General features: G+C 48.8%; 1 protein-coding gene across 1 annotated transcript; it reads left to right on the top strand.

Annotated features, from left to right (window-relative positions):
- The first annotated feature begins 13731 nt into the window (after positions 1-13731).
- On the top strand, positions 13732-19641 carry MICOS13 (mitochondrial contact site and cristae organizing system subunit 13). The gene is made up of 4 exons (XM_056867600.1): positions 13732-13760; positions 15347-15503; positions 16717-16768; positions 19505-19641. The coding sequence occupies exons 1-4, from the start codon at positions 13732-13734 to the stop codon at positions 19600-19602; spliced, it is 336 nt and encodes a 111-aa protein (XP_056723578.1). The 3' UTR covers positions 19603-19641.
- The last annotated feature ends 1186 nt before the right edge of the window (positions 19642-20827 follow it).

Raw genomic sequence — 20827 nt, 5'->3', positions numbered from 1 at the left:
CGGGTGCCTCAACGAGGCAAGTAAGGCTGACCATTCACTTGGATGGGAGAAAAGAAAGAGCGCCCCCCAGGCTGGGCATGGGCCAAACTGGGTTGCCAGCTCCAGATTGGGAAATATTTGGGGATTTGGGAGGTGGAGCCTGAGGAAGGCTGAATTTGGGGAGGGGAGGGACTTCAGTGGGGTCGGATGCCATAAAGTCCACCTTCCAAAGTGGCCATTTTCGCCAGGTGAATTGATCTCTATCGCCTGGAGATCAGTTGTAATCCCAGGAGATTATTCTTGCCTCCAGGTGGGAGCTGGGGATCCCCCGGAATTAGGGGAGGGGCCTTGGCTCAGTGGTAGACCATCTGCTTGGCGTGCAGAAGGTCCCAGGTTCAGTCCCCAGCATCTCCAGTTAAAGGGACTAGGCAGGTAGGTGATGTGAAAGACCCTTTGCCTGAGACCCTGGAGAGCTGCTGCCGGTCTGAGTAGACAATACTGACTTTGATGGACCGAGGGGGGTCTGATTCAGTAGAAGGCAACTTCATGTGTTCATGTGTATCGCTCATCTCCAGACTACAGAGATCAGCTCCCCTGGAGGAAACGGATGCTTCGAAGGGTGGACTCCATCCACAAAGGTGGCGAATACATGTTTTAAATAAAAGAAGAAATCGAATTATCTTTGGTGTGGCTTGGAAATTGATTGATGGCTGGCCTCCTCTCACAGCAGTGGTAGGATATGAACTCAGATCTGCTGAGGCAGTTATATATATTAAAAAAAAAAAAAACGTCCGCCCCTTGCTGCTCAGAATCGCTGCCTTTAATGATCTGCAAAAAAAAAAAACACCTCATCACAAGCCCTGTTATGTCATTTTCACAGGAGTGGGAAATACATCCCTGTGTTTGCTTACAGGGTGTGTGTGTGGATGGCATTGGTTTTCGTGGAGCTGGCTTCCAAGGAAATGCTTGAGTCGTGAAAAAGCTGCTGCTGGATCGTGTCCCGCCGGCCGCTCTGCTTTGCAAACTGGCTGCGAGATGTGTGGAGGCCGGATGCTCGGATTTGGGGTGTGTGTGTGTGTGTGTGTGTGGGATAACAAAGAAGCTATTTATTGCTGAGGCGAAAGGGCAGGGAGGAGGAAGGGGTGGGCTCGCAGTGGAGTGGGGCTTAATTGGAAGGATGAATGAGGCGCTCTCTCCGCAGAGCATTTTGTCTGCTCGCAAGGAGGCCGAGAGCTGGGGCGTCTGTTATCGCAAGCGCTGCAGAGACAAAGCAAAGGACTCTGCCCCGAGTCTAGGCTGTAAAACACCGAATACAATAATGTTCCACACCCCTGTTCAATCCTCTCGGCTGTCTCTCCATCTGCTTCTCCCGAACCCTCTTTTCCGCCTTGGATGGGAGAAGCACAGCCTGTGTGGTGGAAATGAGCAACATTTCTCCTGGGAGAAAGCATTAAGCACCCTCCAGACTGCCCAGATCAGCATCACTGCCTCTGAGACATCAGTACCATCCCCTAACCTCGCCTCAGCCCTATTTCATAGAATCATAGAATATAATCATAGAGTTGGAAGGGACCACCAAGGTCATCTAGTCCAACCCCCTGCACAATGCAGGAAATTCACAACTACCTCCCCCCCCCATGCCCCCAGTGGGTTTTTGGGTGACGTCCCGAAGGGTGCTCGGGACAGAAGCAAAAGCAAATACATGCAGTTTGCAGGAGCTGGGGGTAATTGGCGAGGTATCAAATGTTTAAAAACATTTTTAAAAACCAGCGTGGTACACTGTGGTCTGCTGTCAAGAAGGCCCACGGCCAGTCCCAGGTGACCCCCCCCCAGGGGCCTGTTTTGACCCTCCCTCCTCTTTGTGGCTGGGCTGCTGCTTCTTTTTGGGCCGCTCCCTTTTCTTGTGAGCCACCGCTGTTGCTTTGAGCTCCTGGGCGGGGGAGGAAGCATCAGCCCAGAAATGCCAGTTTCTAATAATAATAATATTAATAATAATAATCACAGATTAAATTTGGAGCATGCAGGCAGGGCTCCGCCCGGGAGACCCTTGCTGAATAGCTCGCTTCCATTGAATGCAGCAGACAAGGCTTCTGGGCGTGTGCAGAGCTCCCCCACCCCCACGGGCTGTTTCTGGGGAAGAGGATTGGAAGCACTGGAAAACATGTGGCCTGAGCCAAGTAGGGTTGCCAACTTTCCAACCGGCTACTGCTGTGGGGAGAGGGGAGGTGTCGTGGCTCGGGCAGAGCATGTGCTGGGCATGCAGAAGGTCCCAGGTTCAATCCCCAGCATCTCCAGTTAAAGCAGTGGTTCCCAACCTTTTCTTGACCAGGGACCACTAGGCCTTTTTTGTTCGGCGCAGGGACCCCAAGGTTCAAAATAAAAATTCCGAGGATTTGAAAAATAAACTTTAATCGTAACGGTTAGTTAAACATTAAACTTAGAAGAATATTTGAATATCTATTTTATAATAGAGAACTTTTAATTGGAAAATATTAATTTATTATGGGTTTGTAACTTTGTTGCGCTGACCTTAATTTAGTCCTCGCGGACCCCTGGGGGTCCGCGGACCCCTGGTTGGGAACCAGGGAGTTAAAGGGACCAGGTGAGTAGGTGATGTGAAAGACCCTCTGCCTGAGACCCTGGAGAGCCCCTGCCGGTCTGAGTAGACAATACTGACTTTGATGGACCAAGGGTCCGATTCAGTATAAGGCAGCTTCATGTGACTCAGGGTCCAGTAGTGGGACTCCTTTGTTTCTTCTCCCTCCCCTTGGTTTCCCTTCTGTTTTCTTTCAGACAGCCCCCAACCTGACACCATTATTCACCAGTAAGGTTGGACCACCCAAGAAGCTTTCAGACAAGAAAAAGGACACACAACACTCTCTGGAACCAGGTATGTCCCCGTACCTATCTGAACGATGCTCACATGGGATCCTGCAATACCAGCTGGAGCAGGCAATTCCCAGGGGGTTCTGGGCTGGGGTGCCAGTATTTGGGGGGGTCTCTATCACAGGATATATACATCTCCTACGATGTGATATCACGCCACTGTGTGCCAGCAAACGGCTTGCCATCGTCATGAGCGAAACTGGATTGCATGCGTGCGCAAGAAAACCGCGCAAATAACTGAAACGCTCCAAGCATTCCAGCCGCCCTGAACAGTCAACAGCACACCAAGACCACAGAATTTCAAAAGAAATTGAAGTTTTATTACGACTATGCACATCTGAAAGTATAAAATAAGATCTTTATATTCAAAGTATAGCGTGTGTAGGGGACAGATGATGACGGCTGAACAAGAAATAAATGGGGGAAGTAGGTAGTAGAAAGTGGAGAAATTATCTATAGTAGAGCCAAAGTAGGGATAACAAGTATAACAAAGTGTGGTAATGGCAGATATTGTTCATAGTTTTATAACTTACAGATCTGGTTAATCAGAAGACGGGTACACTTAAAGAGCAAGACGTTTATATGACACGTAGTTTAGAGTAGTTCATCATTAAGTTAAACCTATTGTATGGCTTAAGCGAGTGTTTATTGATCATTTATTGATTCATTTACAATTATTTACCGATTTCCCTGGAAGAACGGTTAGACTGTATGTATGAGTAGGTGTATGTGTTTGTAACTGTTTAAAAATGTTTTAATAAAAATATTTTTAAACACACACACTAACACCACAGTAGAAGAAGTTTGAGGGAAGCCTCCAGAACAGAAATGGCCAGGTCAAAATTCTCATGCCGATTAGACACCATCGAACTTGATCTCCATGTGGCCTTAATATGGTTTTTCCCACAGCAGAAAGGAATCTCACGCCTGTGGGGTCCTTCTCAGCCTTACCTGACTCACAGGGTTGCTGTGAGGAATAAGACAGAGGAGAGGCGAACAATGTAAGTGGCTTTGGCTACTTATTAGGGGAGGAAAATGGGATATAAATTATGCAATAAATGTGAGTCCAGGTTCTATGCACCTGCTGAATGAACATGACACCAACAGAAGGACCCCACAGAAGGACGAATTTTGTGCACAGTCTGAGCTCCTGGACTTATCTTTAAGGGGTGGGGAAAATGCGCTACACAATCCTGTGTCATGCTGTATCCAAAGAAACACACCCAGAACACTGAGATGTCCCAAATTTATTTATTTTTCCTGGCGGCCAAAGAAGTATCTGTGTAGCCTGAAAGCTCCCTTGCCAAAAAAAAAAGCGTTCTGTGTAATCCTTAAACGTGCGCCTGCCATTTTGAGCAAATATGCCCATGCTTTCGGATTTGGGTTTTGTTTTTTTTGGGAATTTGGTAAAAGCGCCTGCTCAGGCATTCCTTTCAACGACATTTCAAGAGGCAAATTCTCGAGCCTCCAGATCTTCGCCCCCTTGCCGCCCCCACCACCCTGTGTCTTCCTTCCATCTGTTCCCCCACCCCTCCTCTCCAAAGAACATTTCGTTGGGTGGGGGGGGAGGGTTCATGTTACACCAGGGGAGAGGGTGTCGAACAGCTGCATTCAAAGCTATTCCCAGCCGTCCCCCCCCACCCCAAAAAACTCCCCTTTCCCACCCCGCTAAGTGAATAATTCCCAAAGCTGTGCTTTGCCCATTAGCCTTTGAACACCCACTGAACTGGAAAATTGGCCCCTGGGAACAAAAAGCCCCCGGGAAGGACCTGCTGGGCGTCTCCCCCCCACCCGCTGACCCCCTCCTCAAAAGCCCTTGGGTATTAGCCCAGACACCAGAGCTGTCAGGGGGCGGCAAGAAAGGTGCTGGGGCCAGAATGGGGGGAGGGAGGAGGGAGCGGGCAGGCCCAGCGCCCAGCTGAACGGCCAGCTTGGTTTTTCCAGCCGACCCAAAGAGTTTTCCTCCCTGCCTTTGTTTGCAAAAAGCAGTTTCGGGCCTTGCAGGGAGGGGGGCTTCACGGGTCACGGCATTACCTTTGTCAACCTGCTTCTCTTGGTTCCCCCCCCACCCCTGCAGTGGAACCCACCACCTTTTCTTTCCCCACCCCCACCCCATTTTGCAAAACATTTGTCCAGTTCTGAAAAGAGGCCTCTTTTTTTAAAAGGAGGAGGGAATTATCAAAGAGAGAAAATTTGGCATTTTTTTTTTATGCCTGTGGAAAGGCCTCGGACGTTGGTTAAGGTGAGGTTTGGAGAGGGGAGGGACTTCAATGCCATAGAGTCCAATGGCCAAAGCAGCCATTTTCTCCAGGGGAAGAGATCTCTGTCGCCTGGACATCAGTTGTAACAGCAGGAGATCTCCAGTTAGTTCCTGGAGGTTGGCAACTTGGTGGTCACTTAAGCAGGAAGGATTTTTGTTTTAAAAAGCACATGGTCGGTTTGTAGGATGATGATGTTGATGATGCATAGGGTTACCAACCTCCAGGTGGTGGCTGGAGATCTCCCGCTATTACAACTGATCTCCAGGCGACAGAGGTCAGTTCACCTGGAGGAAATGGCCACTTTGACAATTGGACTCTATGGCATTATATCTCATTGAAGCCCCTCCCCTCCCAAAACCCCACCCTCCTCAGGCTCCGCCCCCCAAATCTCCAGGTATTTCCCAACCCGGAGCCGGCAACCCTAATGATGCGCCAGCTACCACAAAAAGGATACTGGCAAGATCTTTATTTTTCCAGCGGTGCAGGTTTCCTCCAGGCTTCTCCTCTCAAGCAGCCCAAACCCTAGTCCGCCTCTTAAGCCCACCTCCAGACCAGGGTTGCCAACCTCCAGGTACTTAGCACGGGAAAGTGGTACACAAATGCACATAAACAGGTTGCAGTACCACACTAGTATCCCATTGGGAACCTGTTGACAGTGCTGCTGCAGAATGTTGAATTGAAATGGACATATACGGTATGTAATTGACTTACTATAAAATGAATGATGCAATGTGGGGCTGAAGAAACGAAAGTGAAACGGCCGTCCCCCAGCTTTTGGATTTATATCTACTATTGGATATCTTGCTGAATTATTTTTGAAACTCAGAAGAGGACTTTTTTGCCTCCAGATATACACCAATAGATTGTTTCATACTTACCTGTATATTTGTATATAACCATTCACTTAGTTGCTAAGCTTTCATGTTGTACACCAGTCTGTTCTTTCCATCTTCATTACATATGTGTTTTTTGCAACCTGTTTATGTGCATTTGTGTACCACTTTCCCGTGCTAATTTCCAAGCTAATTTGGTATAGGCACGGAGGTGCCTTCATTTTTGTTTTGCTTAACCTCCAGGTACTAGCAGGAGATCTCCTGCTATTACAACTGATCTCCAGCTGATAGAGATCAGTTCACCTGGACAAAATGGCCGATTTGCCAATTGGACTCTATGGCATTGGAGTCCCTCCCCTCCCCAAACCCCGCCCTCCTCAGGCTCCGCCCCCAAATCTTCAGGAATTTCCCGACCCAACGTTGACAGCCCTAGCAGGATTCTTTGCCTCTTGCATTGGATGAGGGCTCATGATGGAGCAAAGCACCCTCACAAGAAGAATGAATCGTCAGGATCCAGGCCACTGTGAGCTCTAGCCCTGCGGCAAACCATAAACAGATTCCAGCAGACGGCAAATCCACGAAAGCAGTTTTATTGGTTATCATCGACAGGTTTCAGAAGCCATATTCAAAAGGACACTAGTAAGGGGCAAAGGCAAGGTACATGGCATATATGGAAAAGCAAAAGAAGATAACTGGCAACCCAGGCAACCCCCCTCCCAGAGGCAGAAAGGAGTACTTGGCGATTCCCACAGTATGGGAATCTATGAAGACTAAACACGGGGCATGGACTGGCCTTGGACAGAGTAGCCCAACAACACCTGGAAGCACAACCACGAACCGTCCTCATGGCCTGCTCCTGACAGCCACTGGCTTACCCGGAACCAGTTCCAGAAAATCAGGACTGGCCCGCGCGCATATGGCCCGTGGAAGCATCTTCCTCCATAAGGTGCCAGTTGCCCAAAGGCGGGCCCATAAAGTATGCCAGAGTCGTCTGCAAGACCACCCAGGATGAGAGTTTAAACTTGAACCCAAGACCAAACTCTGGAAAGCCCTCCCCCACCCCCCAAAAGGCCCTCTTAGTCCTGAGAAATATTTTTTCCTCCCTAAGGTGTCTTTCAGGATGGGCTGGAGGTGGGATTCCCCCCCACCCTTTTTGAGCGCCTGATGCATGAAACTAATCCCACCCTTTGGAGCTCAAAACGGCACAAATGAACCATAAAGGGATTGCGGGCGTCGCTCGAGGTTACCCCATTGCAGGGCACTGTGGGAGACTTTATGAGCTGGGGTGGGAGGTGGGGATTAGTCCTCTTAATCACCTTCAGGTGTGACTGGCTGCATTCCTGGGCCAAAGGGGAAGGGGGGCTCGTCTAGAGAAGGGGGTGGAAAGGGACCCACGTGCTAAAAGGCAGGCCAGCAATGCAGCCACCGACAGCTGAGTGTCCCGAGAACAGAAAATTATATACATCGGCAATCCCAGCCATGTAAATCTGTAGCAACAAAACAAGCCAGGAGTTCAGCGGGTTCCATAAAGATGAACAGAATTTAGTCTAGCATCGGCTTTCATGGATCAGAGCTCAATTTCTTGGAGCGTCCATCCAAATCAACTAAATCTATACATTTGGAGCTGACAGGCGAGTTGGGGGGCGGATTACCAAGAGATCTCAGCCTGAGAGCCTGACTAGACATTACAAATTGCACAGTCACAATTGCTATACTCAGGGTTGCCAACCTCCAGGGGGTGGCTGGCGATCTCCTGCTATTACAACTCAGATGAGTGAAGCTGTCATGGAGGAGTATAGGAGGAGAGGTGGTCTCACAGAGAGTCCAAGGCTTTGTATGAGATAGCCAATACCTTAAATTAAACATGGTAACCGATGGGCAGCCAATGGAGTTCCTGCAGAATGGGAATAAAATGGGTGATCCATCTTATGGGCTAAGCTGTGTTGGAAGAAAGCCTTTTTTTGCAGCTGCATTAACTTGCTTCTCCAGCAATAATATTGGGTCTAATATAACCCCAAGGCTCTTAACAGAGACAGCAAGGGTCAGCTGAACTTTATCAAAAGTGGAGGCAACACTGTCCTCCAAGATTCAGATTTATATGGAGATGGAGATCAGTTCCAGTGGAGAAAACGGCCACTTCGGCAACTGGCCTCTATGGCATTGACGTCCCTCCCCTCCCCAAACCCAGCCCTCCTCAGGCTCTGCCCCCAAAATCTCCAGGTATTTCCCAACCTGGAGCTGGCAACCCTAGCTATACTGCTCCTGCTCATTCCTGGTGGCAGCTCAGGAGTAAACACACAGCAGAGCTCGATTCAGATCTGGACCGCTGTGCAGGAGAAGGAGGAATTCCTGCCTTCCCCTGGACTCTTCTTGGTGGCTGAAATGGCCGAGAAGCCATGGGGGCGGGAGAGTTTTCTCTCGGCATGTGCAAGCATTCAGCAAATTACCACAGCGAAAGGGAGAGATGTGATTCCCACTCCTCACTTGCATTCCTCGGATTAAGTTACTTCCACACTAGGCAGAAACCTAACACTCGATAGAGAACCCCTAATATCCCAGAAAGTTTAAAAAAAGACACAAGTTTCACATCCAACACTTAAATCCCAAGAAGCGACGTTCGCTTTAGAATCAGGGTCAGCTTTCTGGCACAGACCGGAGCAAGAAGGGCCAAGTGTGCAGGGAGATCCCACTTCCTGGATTCACACCAGAATAAGCCTGGTTGGCCGCCGTGTGAACAGACTGCTGGACTCGATGGGCCTGGGTCTGGTCCAGCAGGGCCTTTCTTGTGTTCTTAAGCCCCGAGGTTTCCTAGGGCAGCTAGGAACCCTTTTCTTCAATGGCTTTTCACAAGAGCATAAGAACCACCACGCTGGAGGAGACCCAAGCCCATCTAGTCCAGCATTCTGTTCACACAGCGGCCGACCAGCTTCCTTTAGGAAGCCCACACGCAGGATGACTGAAGGAGGAGTTGGTTTTCATATGCTGACTTTTTCTACCACTTGAGGAAGAATCAAACTGGGTTACAATCATCTTTCCCTCCCCACAACAGACACCCTGGGAGGTAGGTGAGGCTGAGAGAGCTCTAAGAGAGCTGTGACTAGCCCAAGGTCACCCAGTTGGCTTCATGCGTAGGAGTGGGGAAATCAGCCCAGTTCACCAGATTAGCGCCTGCCGCTCATGTGGAGGAATGGGGAATCAAACCTGATTCACCAGATTAGAGTCCACCGCTCCAAACTACCACTCTTAACCACTACACCTCACTGGCTCTCTGCAACAACATTCTCCTGCCTGAGCTCTAGGGTTGTCAAGTGCCCAGTAGTGGCAGGTAAAATCCCGCCAATCCACCGGGCTGCCCACCTGCCAGCTGATGGCCAGCGTGCACTGCGTGCACACACGCATGCACTCATCACTTTCGGGTAAACCTGAAAGTGATGCGGACACTCTGGCAATCTTGGATAAAGATTGGATAAAGCCGAGATCGCTAGAGCGTCCGCGTCGTTTCCGGGTAAACCCGGAAGTGATGTAGGTGCATTGTGTGGGTTGCTTATGTGTGCATATGTGTGCATATGCATATGTGTGCATATGCATCGCGCCGCAGCCACAGCCCTGGAAAGCTCTCGCCAGCGGAGCTACAAGCCTGGCAAGCCTACCAAGCTCCCTAAAAAAAGGTAACGGTCCCCTGTGCAAGCACTGGGTCATTCCTGACCCATGGGGTGACATCACATCCCGACGTTTACTAGGCAGACTTTGTTTGCAGGGTGTTTTGCCAGTGCCTTGCCCCAGTCAGCTTCCCTTTACCCCCTGCAAGCTGGGGACTCGTTTCACTGACCTTGGAAGGAAGAAGGCTGAGTCAACCTTGAGTGATTTAAGGAAGCATACGGCCTCTGGTTCTGGAGGGAGTAGATGTCCATCATGACTAGTAGCCATTGATAGCCCCCCTCCTCCATGAATTTGTCCACTCTCCTGTTAAAACCTTCCAAGTCGGCAGCCATGGCCACAGCCTGTGGCGACCAGTTCCACAACTTAACCGTGCGCTGAGTGAAGAAGTGCTTCCTTTTGCCTGACGAGTGCTGTGTGCAGCGGAACTATGACATCTTGCGATTTGGGTGATATGCCTCTGTTGTGACATGAGTCACAGCTGTACTCACTTTGTTGTGTTCAAGGTTGACTCGGTGCCAATGAGTCCCAGAATGCACACGGTGACACTCACATCTTTCTTCTGAATGATGAGTTCATTCCGCAAGGACGCAAAGAAGCCCTCCAGGGCGATCTTTGTGGCTGAGCACATGCTTGTAAATGGCATTCCTATTTTCCCTGCAATGAGATTTTCCAGCTTTTTCTTTTTTTAAAACAAACAGACATTTTGCTCTTTTCATTGTATAGCTGGTTTTGGATTGTCTCATCAATTTGATTTAATTAAATCTCTATAAATCTCTGTAGGAAGAAAGCAGACTCCTTTGAAATGTGGTGTCGGAGGTGAGTGTTATGGATACCCTGGACCGCCAAAAAAACAAATCAGTGAGTTTTAGAACAAATCAAGCCTGAACTGACCCTAGAAGCTAAAATGACTAAACTGAGGCTGTTGCACTTTGGTCACATTATGAGAAGGCAAGAGTCACTGGAAAAGACCGTCATGCTAGGAAAAGTTGAAGGCAGCAGGAAAAGAGGAAGACCCAACAAGAGATGGATGGACTCAATAAAGGAAGCCACAGCCCTCAATTTGCAAGACCTGAGCAAGGATGTCAAAGACAGGACATTTTGGAGGACTTTGATTCATAGGGTCGCCATGAGTCAGAAGCGACTTGACGGCACTTAACACAACACACAAATCTCTATAGACCCCTAGTTCAAACGCTATGGAAAGCTTAACATAAATGTTAGCAATAATAATTATCATTAATAATAATAACGCAAGCTGAGAACCCATTTTTTGTTGGTACACTTTTAAGGGAAACAAATGAGTTAAGTCATTCTTGCCAATAGATGGAAAAGAAGGTCAGATGCATTGAAGGCTGCCAGAATCCGGGGCTCAGGCTGACATCCACTGGCCGACGTGGTGCATTGCTCTTTCCAAGCGCATTCAACACCGGCTGGGATTACTCTGGAGCAAAGGTCCTTTGAGCTGTCCAACCCCTGGAGCAGTTTCCTCTGGTTTCCTTAGTAACATTTGGGGAACACAATCCAGTTCAAGGGCCCTCTGCCCGTTGCACAGTCAAACTGATTCTGGGCATGGAGTAGGGGGTCACTGGGGGTGTAGTTGTGAATTTCCTGCATTGTGCAGGGGGTTGGACTAGATGACTCTGGTGGTCCCTTCCAACTCTATGATTCTATGATTCATTTTGCTTCTGGGTTAGGAAGCTACACTGCCTGGAATTCTCTCCTCTGCACAATTATTACAAGGAGTTCTGCACATGTACCAAACCGCATTCAATGCAGGATAGCAGCTGTGAGTATATCCCAGATTTGTTTGGTTTTTAAAAAGCTCTGTGGGGCTGGGGCAAGAAGGGGGGTTGATATTCCTGCACATAAGTCCCCCCCACAACTTGCTGTTTGTCCCCTAAGGGAGAAAAATAGTTACTAGTATTCTTTCCTTTCCCCAAAAAGCCACAGGTACAACCAGTGTCAGACAGCATGGTATGGTAGTTAGAGCGTTGGGCTGAGATCTGGGAGACTGGGTTCAGACCCTGCTCGGCCATGGTGGTTTGCTGGGTGGACTGTGGGCCAGTCACTCCCTCTCAGCCTAACCTACCTAACAGGGTTGTCGTGACCTTACAATGGATGAGATCGGTGGAAGCTGCTTTGGGGTCCTCACTGGGGGGGATAAAGGCGAGATATAAGTGAAGTCAACAAAATAAACTAGCTCTATTTCATCTGTATACATGAACACCCATGAACACATGAAGCTGCCATATACGGAATCAGACCATTGGTCCATCAAAGGCAGTATTGTCTACTCAGACCAGCAGTGGCTCTCCAGGGTCTCCGGAAGGGGTCTTTCACATCACCTGAGTGCCTAGTCCCTTTAACTGGAGATGCCGGGGATTGAACCTGGGACCCTCTGCCTGCCAAGCAGATGCTCTACCACTGAGCCACAGCCCCTCCCAAAAATTTTATCAGGCCCTTGGTCCATCAAAGTCAGTACTGTCTACTCAGACCGGCAGCTACTCTCCAGGGTTCTTTCATATCACCTACTTGCCTAGTCCCTTTAACTGGAGATGCCAGGGACTGAACCTGGGACCTGTCGCAAATACATGCATGTTGTAATATTATGACAGGACAGCTCGTTATAAGGAGCTGTCAGTACATGTCAGATCTAGAGGATCTGGGCTGATGTAAGAGTCTGTAATGGCCTGCAGCAGCAGTGTAAACTGGAAAGAACCAGATATGGCCGGAAAGGTGATGCAATGCTGTGGGTGTTGCAGCAGGTGGTCTGGTGCATATCTGATGTATAATGTGCATATAAGTGTGTAGCCTCTAGGGCTCAGTGTTGGTGAGTTATGGAGGGCTAAGCCGGAGGCTATGTTGGAATGTGTTACTGATTGGAAGTCTATGCTGGAGATTGGATGCACTGTAAATAAACTGAGCACTTTTCTAATAGTCAACGTCTGGTGCAGTGTCTTGGGACAACTGACTAAGCACGCTGAAACTCGCGATAGGACCTTCTGCATGCCAATCAGAGGCTCTACCACTGAGCCTCCCCAAATATGTACAAATATGCAGGCTGTTTTGCCCAAGATGCAAACTTCCTTCGGGCTTCAGATTTTTAACAGTGCTTGCAAAAAAATAAAATAAAACGTAGCCCATAGTAACAAGATAATTTACACACACCCACGCACCAAGCGTGGTCAAGTCAGTCGTAACGTGTGCATCCACATCTTCACGCGTTCGGTAAGTTTGCAAATGCACGGGTCCGCCTTTTCCTAAACTAAGCAGATAACCACCCTTTAGGCCACTGGTTCCCAACCGGGGGTCCATGGACCCCCAGGGATCCGCGAGAACTAAACTAAGGTTTGCGAAACAAAGTTATAAACCCATAATAAATTAATATTTTCAATTAAAAGTTCTCTATTATTATTATATATATATATATATATATATATATATATATATATATATATATATATATATATATATATATATATATATATTCAAATATTATTCTAAGTTTAATGTTTAACTAACAGTTATGATTAAAGTTTATTTTCAAATTGTTGGAAGTTTTATTTTGAACCTTGGGATCCCTGCACCGAACAAAAAAGTCCTAGTGGTCCCTGGTCAAAAAAAGGTTGGGAACCACTGCTTTAGGCAGAAGATTCCTGCAAAAAGCACGCTTGGAGGTCCAGGCATAGAGTTCCAGGGCTAGAGCAAACGTGACTACGAGGGCACGTGATTTCATGCGCGCCGTTCAACCGACCTACGCTGGCCGCCATGACAGTTACCGTGGCAAGATATATCTCGGACGTTTTAAAGCTCCGGAAACGGGCGGGGAGGGGACGGACCCTTTCTCTCAACGACGCGCCTTCGCTTCCCCGCAAGTCCTCCCTCCTTTCCCGGCCCTTCTGCGGATTTAGGCAGAAGGGAGAGATCAGTGCCTCGGTAACAATGGCGGCCGCTGCCTCCTTCGCCCAGCGATCGCGCCAGGGGCTGCCTCGGCGAGTTGCCATGGAGGCCGCAGCTCCCGAAAGGCTTTGCGCGGGGACGGCCCGCTGTTGAAATCGGGGCGGGCGGGCGCCGCGCTGCCCTTGGGCCGGGAGCGGAGATCCCAGGCAGAGATGGCGCGGCGGGTCTGGCCCGTCGCGAAGTGAGTCGGGCGGCTCGGTTAACGACACGGGGAGGGGGAAATGCAAACGGGTGTGGGAGGGAACGGGTCGCCTTCTTGCTCCTTTTCATGCAAATGCACGGAGAGCCTAATATTAAAGCCCCGTTTTTTGCAAATGTGGGCGGCCAGCCATGCACAGGAAGGCCCAGTTTGGAAAAGAAAAAACAACCCACCACCAGCAAGGGTCTGGTTCAGTATAAGGCAGCTTCATGTGTGCAAGGGGTGGGGGTGGTAGATGTGGTTGGAAAGAGTTGCCACCTTGCAAATTTTAAACTTGGGGCCTCCCTGCAATAAATATTGTTAAATGGTGGAACTCCCTGCCCCAGGATGGGGTGATGGCTGCCAGCTTGGAAGGCTTGAAGAGGGGAGTGGGCATGGTCATGGAGGAGAGGGGCTATTAATGGCTACTAGTCAAAATGGATATTAGCTATGATGCATGCCTGCTCTCTCCAGGATCAGGGGAGCAGGCCTGTTAATCTTAGGTGCTGTGGAACACAGGCAGGGCAATGCTGCTGCAGTCGTCTTGCTTGTGGGCTTCCTAGAGGCACCAGGTTGGCCGCTGTGTGAACAGACTGCTGGACTTTGTGGGCCTTGGTCCAATCCAGCAGGACTTTTCTTATGTTCTTAGTCATGATGCATGTCTATTCTGTCCAGGATCAGGGAAGCAGGCTTATTATATCAGGTGCTGTGGAACACAGGCAGGATGGTGCTGCTGCAGTCGTCTTGCTTGTGGTCTTAAAGGCACCTGGTTGGGTGAACAGACTGCTGGACTTGATGGACCTGGGTCTGATCCAGCAGGGCTTTTCTTATGTTCTCTCCAGTATCAGAAGAGCATGCCTCTTATATTAGGTGCATTGGAACACAGGCAGGATAAATGCTGCTGCAGTCGTCTTGTTTCGGGGCTTCCTGGAGGCACCCGGTTGGCCACTGTGTGAACAGACTGCTGGACTTAATGGGCCTGGGTCTGATCCAGCAGGACCTTTCTTAGGTTCTTATGGAGAATAAGGCTATCCATGGCTACAAGTAAAAATGGATACTAGTCATGATGCATATCTACTTTCTCCAAGATCAGAGGAGCAGGCCTACTATATTAGGTGCCGGGGAACACAGGCAGGATGGTGCTGCTGCAGCCGTCTTGCTTGTGGGCTTCCTGGAGGCACCTGGTTGGCCGCTGTGTGAACAGACTGCTGGACTTGGTGGGCCTGGGTCTGATCCAGCAGGGCCTTTCTTTATGTTCTTAACTCATCAATTCCTGAACTCAATTTGGTGGAGAACAGTTCTGACCATGGCTAAGTGTAAGTTCCATGTTCAGAGGCAGTATCCCTTTGAATGTTAGTTGCCAGGAGGCATTGATGAGGGTGGGCATGGCTTTGGGCTCTAGAATCATAGAATCATAGAGTTGGAAGGGACCACCAGGGTCATCTAGTCCAACCCCCTGCACAATGCAGGAAATTACTACCTGTGGGTCTTCTGGGGAGCCTCATTATGGCCACTGTGGGAAACGGGATGCTAGGGGGGAGGTTGGATCTGATTTTTGCCTACTTGCAGCGATGTGCTTTTCTGCCCAGGTTCCTGGTTAAAGGAGGCTTGGTAGGAGGTGCCGTTTACGTAGTTTACGAGCAAGGACTGTTAAGCGGCAGCGAACAGGGGGCTGAAGCGCTCCGGAAAGCCCAGGCGGCTGTGCCCCCAGCCGTGGAGGAATGGACCAAATACTTTGGTTGGCAAGTAAGTGCTGAAACGGAGCTAGTGATCATTTGATGTAACAGAAAATTTTGGGGGACTTTGATTCATAGGGTCGCCATGAGTCGGAAGCGACTTGACCGCACTTAACACACACGCACACAGCAGAAAATGCGTTTACCCCACAGCTCTCAAAAATTCACTCTAAGGATTAAAGGACACCGTTAAGATCCAGTAAGGTAAAAACAGCCGACATGCGACTAACCAAAAAGCAGCAGAACCAATTACATCAAGGACAACCCATGTTAAAAATGGCAACCTCCCTCCTGCAGCATAACAATCATTGCCGCAAAATGCAGACAAAAAGATATTAAAAAATTGGAGTTCTGAAAACCCTTGACAAATGCCTCAGAATGACCAGGAAGGTGATTGTAAGCCACTTTGAGACTCCTTTCGGTTGTGAAAAGTGGGGTATAAAAACCAGCTCTTCTTCTTTTCTTGGCTCTTAAGTGCTCCATAGATGTAGCACTCAGCTGTGGGCAGGTAGTTGCCACAAAAACACACACCCTGTGTTAAGATCTAACAAGACCTGGTACTGGTTTTCCCTCACAACAGCGCTGTGCGATGTATCAGGCTGAGAAAGGGAGAGTCTGGCTCAAAGTTACACAAGGTCATAGCAGAGCGTGAATTTGAACCCAGGTCTTTCTGATCAAGATGCTGAAGCTATGGGAACAGTGGTTTGACTGTAACCAGTTTTGTTTATCAGACTCAGGTCTGGGAGATCTGGTTTCAAATCTCCATTCCTCTGTGAAACCGACCTTGGGTCAGTCAGTCTCTCTCAACTGAACCGACCTTGCAGTGTTGTGAGGGTAAAATGGAGAAGGGAAAACCATGTATTCCATCCTGAGAAGAGGAAGGGTGGGATAAAAAAAACACTGGTAGATAAGTTATTGTTGGGCAAAGACTGGAACCCAGGGCTCCCGCTCTTCATCACAATGCTACATGAGCTCTTGAGATGTAGTTGATTTCCGGCCTGTTTAACCCAGCAATTTTATTCCAAATATGTTTAATTTTGCATCCTGTTTCTAGTCTACTGTGGGTGGCAGAGGGAGGCTTTGGTGTTACTCTTCTAGCTTCGGATCTTGTCCTTACTTATGGTTTTGGTGAGCTCTTGGTGTTACCTGCGAACATAGCTTTAACTTCCTTTTCTGATGTGTTTTCATTTTTGAGGAAATATTATCTATTTTCATTCCTGCAGCTTCCAGCAATCCCAAAAACTGAATTTTCTATTGCCGGTTCCTGGAATGCAGGTAAGAAAGATGGATTTCTCCTATTTTCTCCTTTATGTTTTTATGTCAGACTTTAGTCTGGAGAAGTCTTGGAAGCTTAGTGAGATATGTCTGAGAGGGAGGTCAGAAATGCCCAGGGAGTTTGCTCCAAGGTAGCTCTTCCTGCACAGTGAGCAGTCCCAGGGAAGTGTGTGTGCGCGCCAAAATCCCCTGCTATCCACAGAGCTTCCTCAGTAGTCATCAGAGGGCTGCCGGATCAGCCAAGAGTTCCTCTGGTCCAGAATCCTGTTTTCCCATCGAGGCCAACAAGATGCCCCTATGACAGATCTCCTTTTGGTTTAATTTTTTTTCCCCTCACCAACCACTACACCATGGTGGAGAGCCACCATGGTGTAGTGGTTAAGAGCAGTGGACTCTGATCTGGAGAACTGGTTTTGATTCCCCTCCTCCACATGAGTGGCGGACGCTAATCCGGTGAACTGGGTTGGTTTCCTCACTCCACGTGAAGCCAGCTGGGTGACCTTGGGCTAGTCACAGCTCTCTTGGAGCTCTCTCAGCCCCACCTACCTCACAGGGTGTCTGTTGTGGGGAGGGAAAGGGAAGGTGATTGTAAGCCGGTTTGAGTCTCCCTTAAGTGGTAGAGAAAGTCAGCATATAAAAACCAATTCTTCTTCTTCACTATCACTCTTGCGGATTATGATGTCTCTTGTTTTCTTTCTGTCCCATACTTTTGAATGGGTGAAGGATGCGCCAAAACACTTTATTTATGTATAAGTTAGAACATACAAGTGGGGACCTGCAAGAAATTTGTGGGAGTGGACAGCCCATTCCCCCCACCTGTAATTTCTCCCTTCCCCCTTCTTCTCTCAGTGTCACTCTCTTTCTCTCCCCCACCCTCTTCCCAACAGCTATTCCTGTTGGCAGCAGAGGATAGGACTCGGGATAATGGATTTAAATTGAGGGCGGAAAGGTACCGGCTGGATATTAGGAAAACATTTTCGACAGAGGAATTGGCTACCTAGAGAGGTGTTGAGCTCCCCCTCACTGCCCGTCTTTAAGCAGAGGCTGGACAAGCACTTGTCAGGGATGCTCTAGGCTGATCCTGCATTCAGCAGGAGGGTTGGACTAGATGGCCTCTATGGCACCTTCGAACTTCATGATTCTCCCTCTTACTGTGATTCTCTCCCCCATGTCTGTCATTCCTTCTTTCTGCCCACCCCCGCATGAATCTCTCTCTCTCTCTTTCTGACCCACCACCCCCTCAGTTTTTCTATCCCATCGCTCTTCTGGGCTAATGGATTCATGAATTTATCTAATTCCATTTTTTGAAGTAAAGATACAAAAAGAATGACCCCTATAGTAGAGAAGAGTTGCTCTAATCCTCAGGAAAGAGTCACAGCTGGGTCCTGAAGATCAGGGCCAGCTTTTCATTCCCACCCCTGTTTTTTTTGGGGGGGGAGGGGGAATTGCCAACTGGAGATTCCAGGAAGGGTTTTTCCATGTTGCCTCATCCATTGGACCTTGTTTATATATTAATACATTTTTCAAATAAATAAATAAATCCCGCAATACTCATTCTAGTTATAGGGGCCTTAAAAGAGTCCTGTATTGTTATTTTTTGTCACTACCTCCCTGGTTGGGAGTGGGTAATTTGCACGCCTGCCGCCTTCCTTGGATGCGGGAGCCATTGTCTCAGGCTAGCTCTCTGGAATCAAACCCTGATTCCCGTTACCTGTGGTCACCATGGTAGGCACAGAAAATACTATTGAATGTTGATAGGGCAGACGTTCAAATGCGTTGCTGCCACTGTGGGGACGTGCAGTCGGTCCGAGGTTACCTGGCGTCACCAAAGCCAAAATGCAGCAGTAGCAGAGTTGGAGGAAGAAAGGAATAAATATTGAACCATGGAAATCTTTGTATAAAGTCACCATAGGTAGGTTCTTCCTGAGAGCCAGCGTGGTGTAGTGGTTAAGAGCAGTGGTTTGGAGTGGTGGACTCTAATCCGGTGAACCGGGTTTGATTCCCCACTCCTCCCCCACATGAGCGGCTGATGCTAATCTGGTGAAACAGGTTGGTTTCCCCACTCCTCCACATGAAGCCAGCTGGGTGACCTTGGGCTAGTCACATCTATCTTAGAGCTCTCTCAGCCCCACCTACCTCACAGGGTGTCTGTTGTTTGATTCTCCTTTAGCCGATCTGGAGAACCAGGTTTGATTCCCCACTCCTCCATATGAAGCCAGCTGGGTTACCTTGAGCTAGTCACAGTTCTCTTAGAACTCTCTCAGCCCCACCTCTCTTACATGGTGTCTGTTATGGGGAGGGGAAGGGAAGATGATTGTAAGCCGGTTTGATTCTCCTTAAAAGGTAGAGAAAATTGGCGTATAAAAACCAACTCTTCCTTTTAATCAAACCTATAATTCTCCTTACTCTGTTTATGTGGAGGGTTTTTTAAGGAAGAAGAAAAAGGGATCAATTCACAAACTCCTGGGAAGGTGCAGGTAATTCCTCCTCCCACTCTCCCCCAGGTGGAGAAGTAATCTCTTGTGCTGGTGAGACACCCAGCCGCAAGCTTATTCCTTGGGGAGACACTCAGCCATATCCTCTTTGTTCAGCCTACGGAGTTGCGTTTCTGTCCACCGCTTTTGATAGTTCCTTGAGCCAAAGGCTGAGGCAGACACTGCAAAATAAATCAGAGTTGCTCGGCCAGTTTAATTGGATTTATTTCTCATTTCTCCCCCCCTCTTTTTTTTTTTGCAGGGGTTGAGACAGTGTTTGGTGCTCTCTCTGTAGCCCCGACCAGGGCTTGTGAATACACGCAGCACGGCTGGAAATACCTGAAGGATCTTGTCAAATGAAGCCCTACCAAAGAGCCTCGGCTTTTCTTTTCTTCTTGCTGACTCGGGGAACTCGTGCCCGCAGGGCGGCCCTGGGGCTGGGAATAAAGACCTTGCAACCAACTCCCGTCTCACTGATCTCTCGGCCTCCCTGACAGAGGTCTTAGATGCAAGTTAGATATTTTTGCAGTCCGTACTGCTTTGGATAATACAGTTGGGCATTGACCGTGGCTGTGGAGAGATGGACAAGCTCTTGTCTTAAGGCAAAGACTCAGTAGATTTGCAGGGAAACTGTGTGCCAGTTTGGTTTCTTGTGCCTGGGGAGGAGAGAGGGAGCAGGTGCATTGGTTTCACTTGCCGCCCCATGGAGACGAGGGAGAAGGGAAAGAGGTGCTTATCATTTTCTCCTTGTCCCATAGATGCAGAGAAAGGCAAGTTGAGTTAGGAAAAGGAGGTTAAACTGAGCTGGCATTGTCTTGATGGGAAAACAGTGTGGTGTAGTGGTTTGGAGCGGTGGACTCTCATCTGGAGAACCGTGTTTGATTCCCCACTCCTCCACGTGAGCGGCGGAGGCTAATCTGGTGAACCAGGTAGGCACCGCTACTGTACATGATGCCAGCTAGGTGATCTTGGGCTAGTCACACTCTCTCAGCCCCACCCACCTCACAGGGTGTCTGTTGTGGGGAGGGGAAGGGAAGGTGATTGTAAGCCGGTTTGATTCTTCCTTAAGTTGTAGAGGAAGTTGGCATATAAAAACCAACTCTTCTTGATGAGAATCAGCCCAGGAGTGAGCAGAGGCGACAGGATTGGGGGGGGGGGGCATTGGGTCGGTTCTCTCCCTATCGCCCTGTTCTAGAGAGAGGAGAGGGCAGGTTCTGGAGCAGAGGAAGCCACTGAATGGGGTCAGTGGGGCTAATGAGCACTGTCTTGGAGGGGGATGGCGGGCAGTGCTTGAATGTTGGGGGGCTGTCAATCTACAAGCCCCAAGCTCCTCTCAGAGAGAGAATTCAACTATGATCAACATTTGATTCTACAGTTATAAGTGCAAAAGTGTAATTTGGGGAAACATTCCAGTATGTGGGGGGCTGATTGCGCACAGAAGAAGAAGAGTTGGTTTTTATATGCCGACTTTCTCTACCACTTAAGGGAGAATCAAACCGGCTTAACAATCTGGCATATAAAAACCAGCTCTCCTTCCACCATGGAGACGCCAGGCAATCTTTCTATAGATGCTCCGGTTCTCAAG

This window comes from Euleptes europaea, chromosome 2 (assembly GCF_029931775.1).
Source record: "Euleptes europaea isolate rEulEur1 chromosome 2, rEulEur1.hap1, whole genome shotgun sequence".
NCBI classification, from domain to species: domain Eukaryota; kingdom Metazoa; phylum Chordata; class Lepidosauria; order Squamata; family Sphaerodactylidae; genus Euleptes; species Euleptes europaea.
The sequence above is the reverse complement of the archived record's forward strand: the minus strand, read 5'-3'. Positions and strand labels throughout refer to the sequence as shown.

Coding starts and splice junctions, on each gene's coding strand:
- MICOS13 (XM_056867600.1), top strand. CDS start 13,732: ATGGCGCGGCGGGTCTGGCCCGTCGCGAA. Junction 13,761..15,346: donor CGGGTCTGGCCCGTCGCGAA/GTGAGTCGGGCG, acceptor TTTTCTGCCCAG/GTTCCTGGTTAAAGGAGGCT. Junction 15,504..16,716: donor CCAAATACTTTGGTTGGCAA/GTAAGTGCTGAA, acceptor TCATTCCTGCAG/CTTCCAGCAATCCCAAAAAC.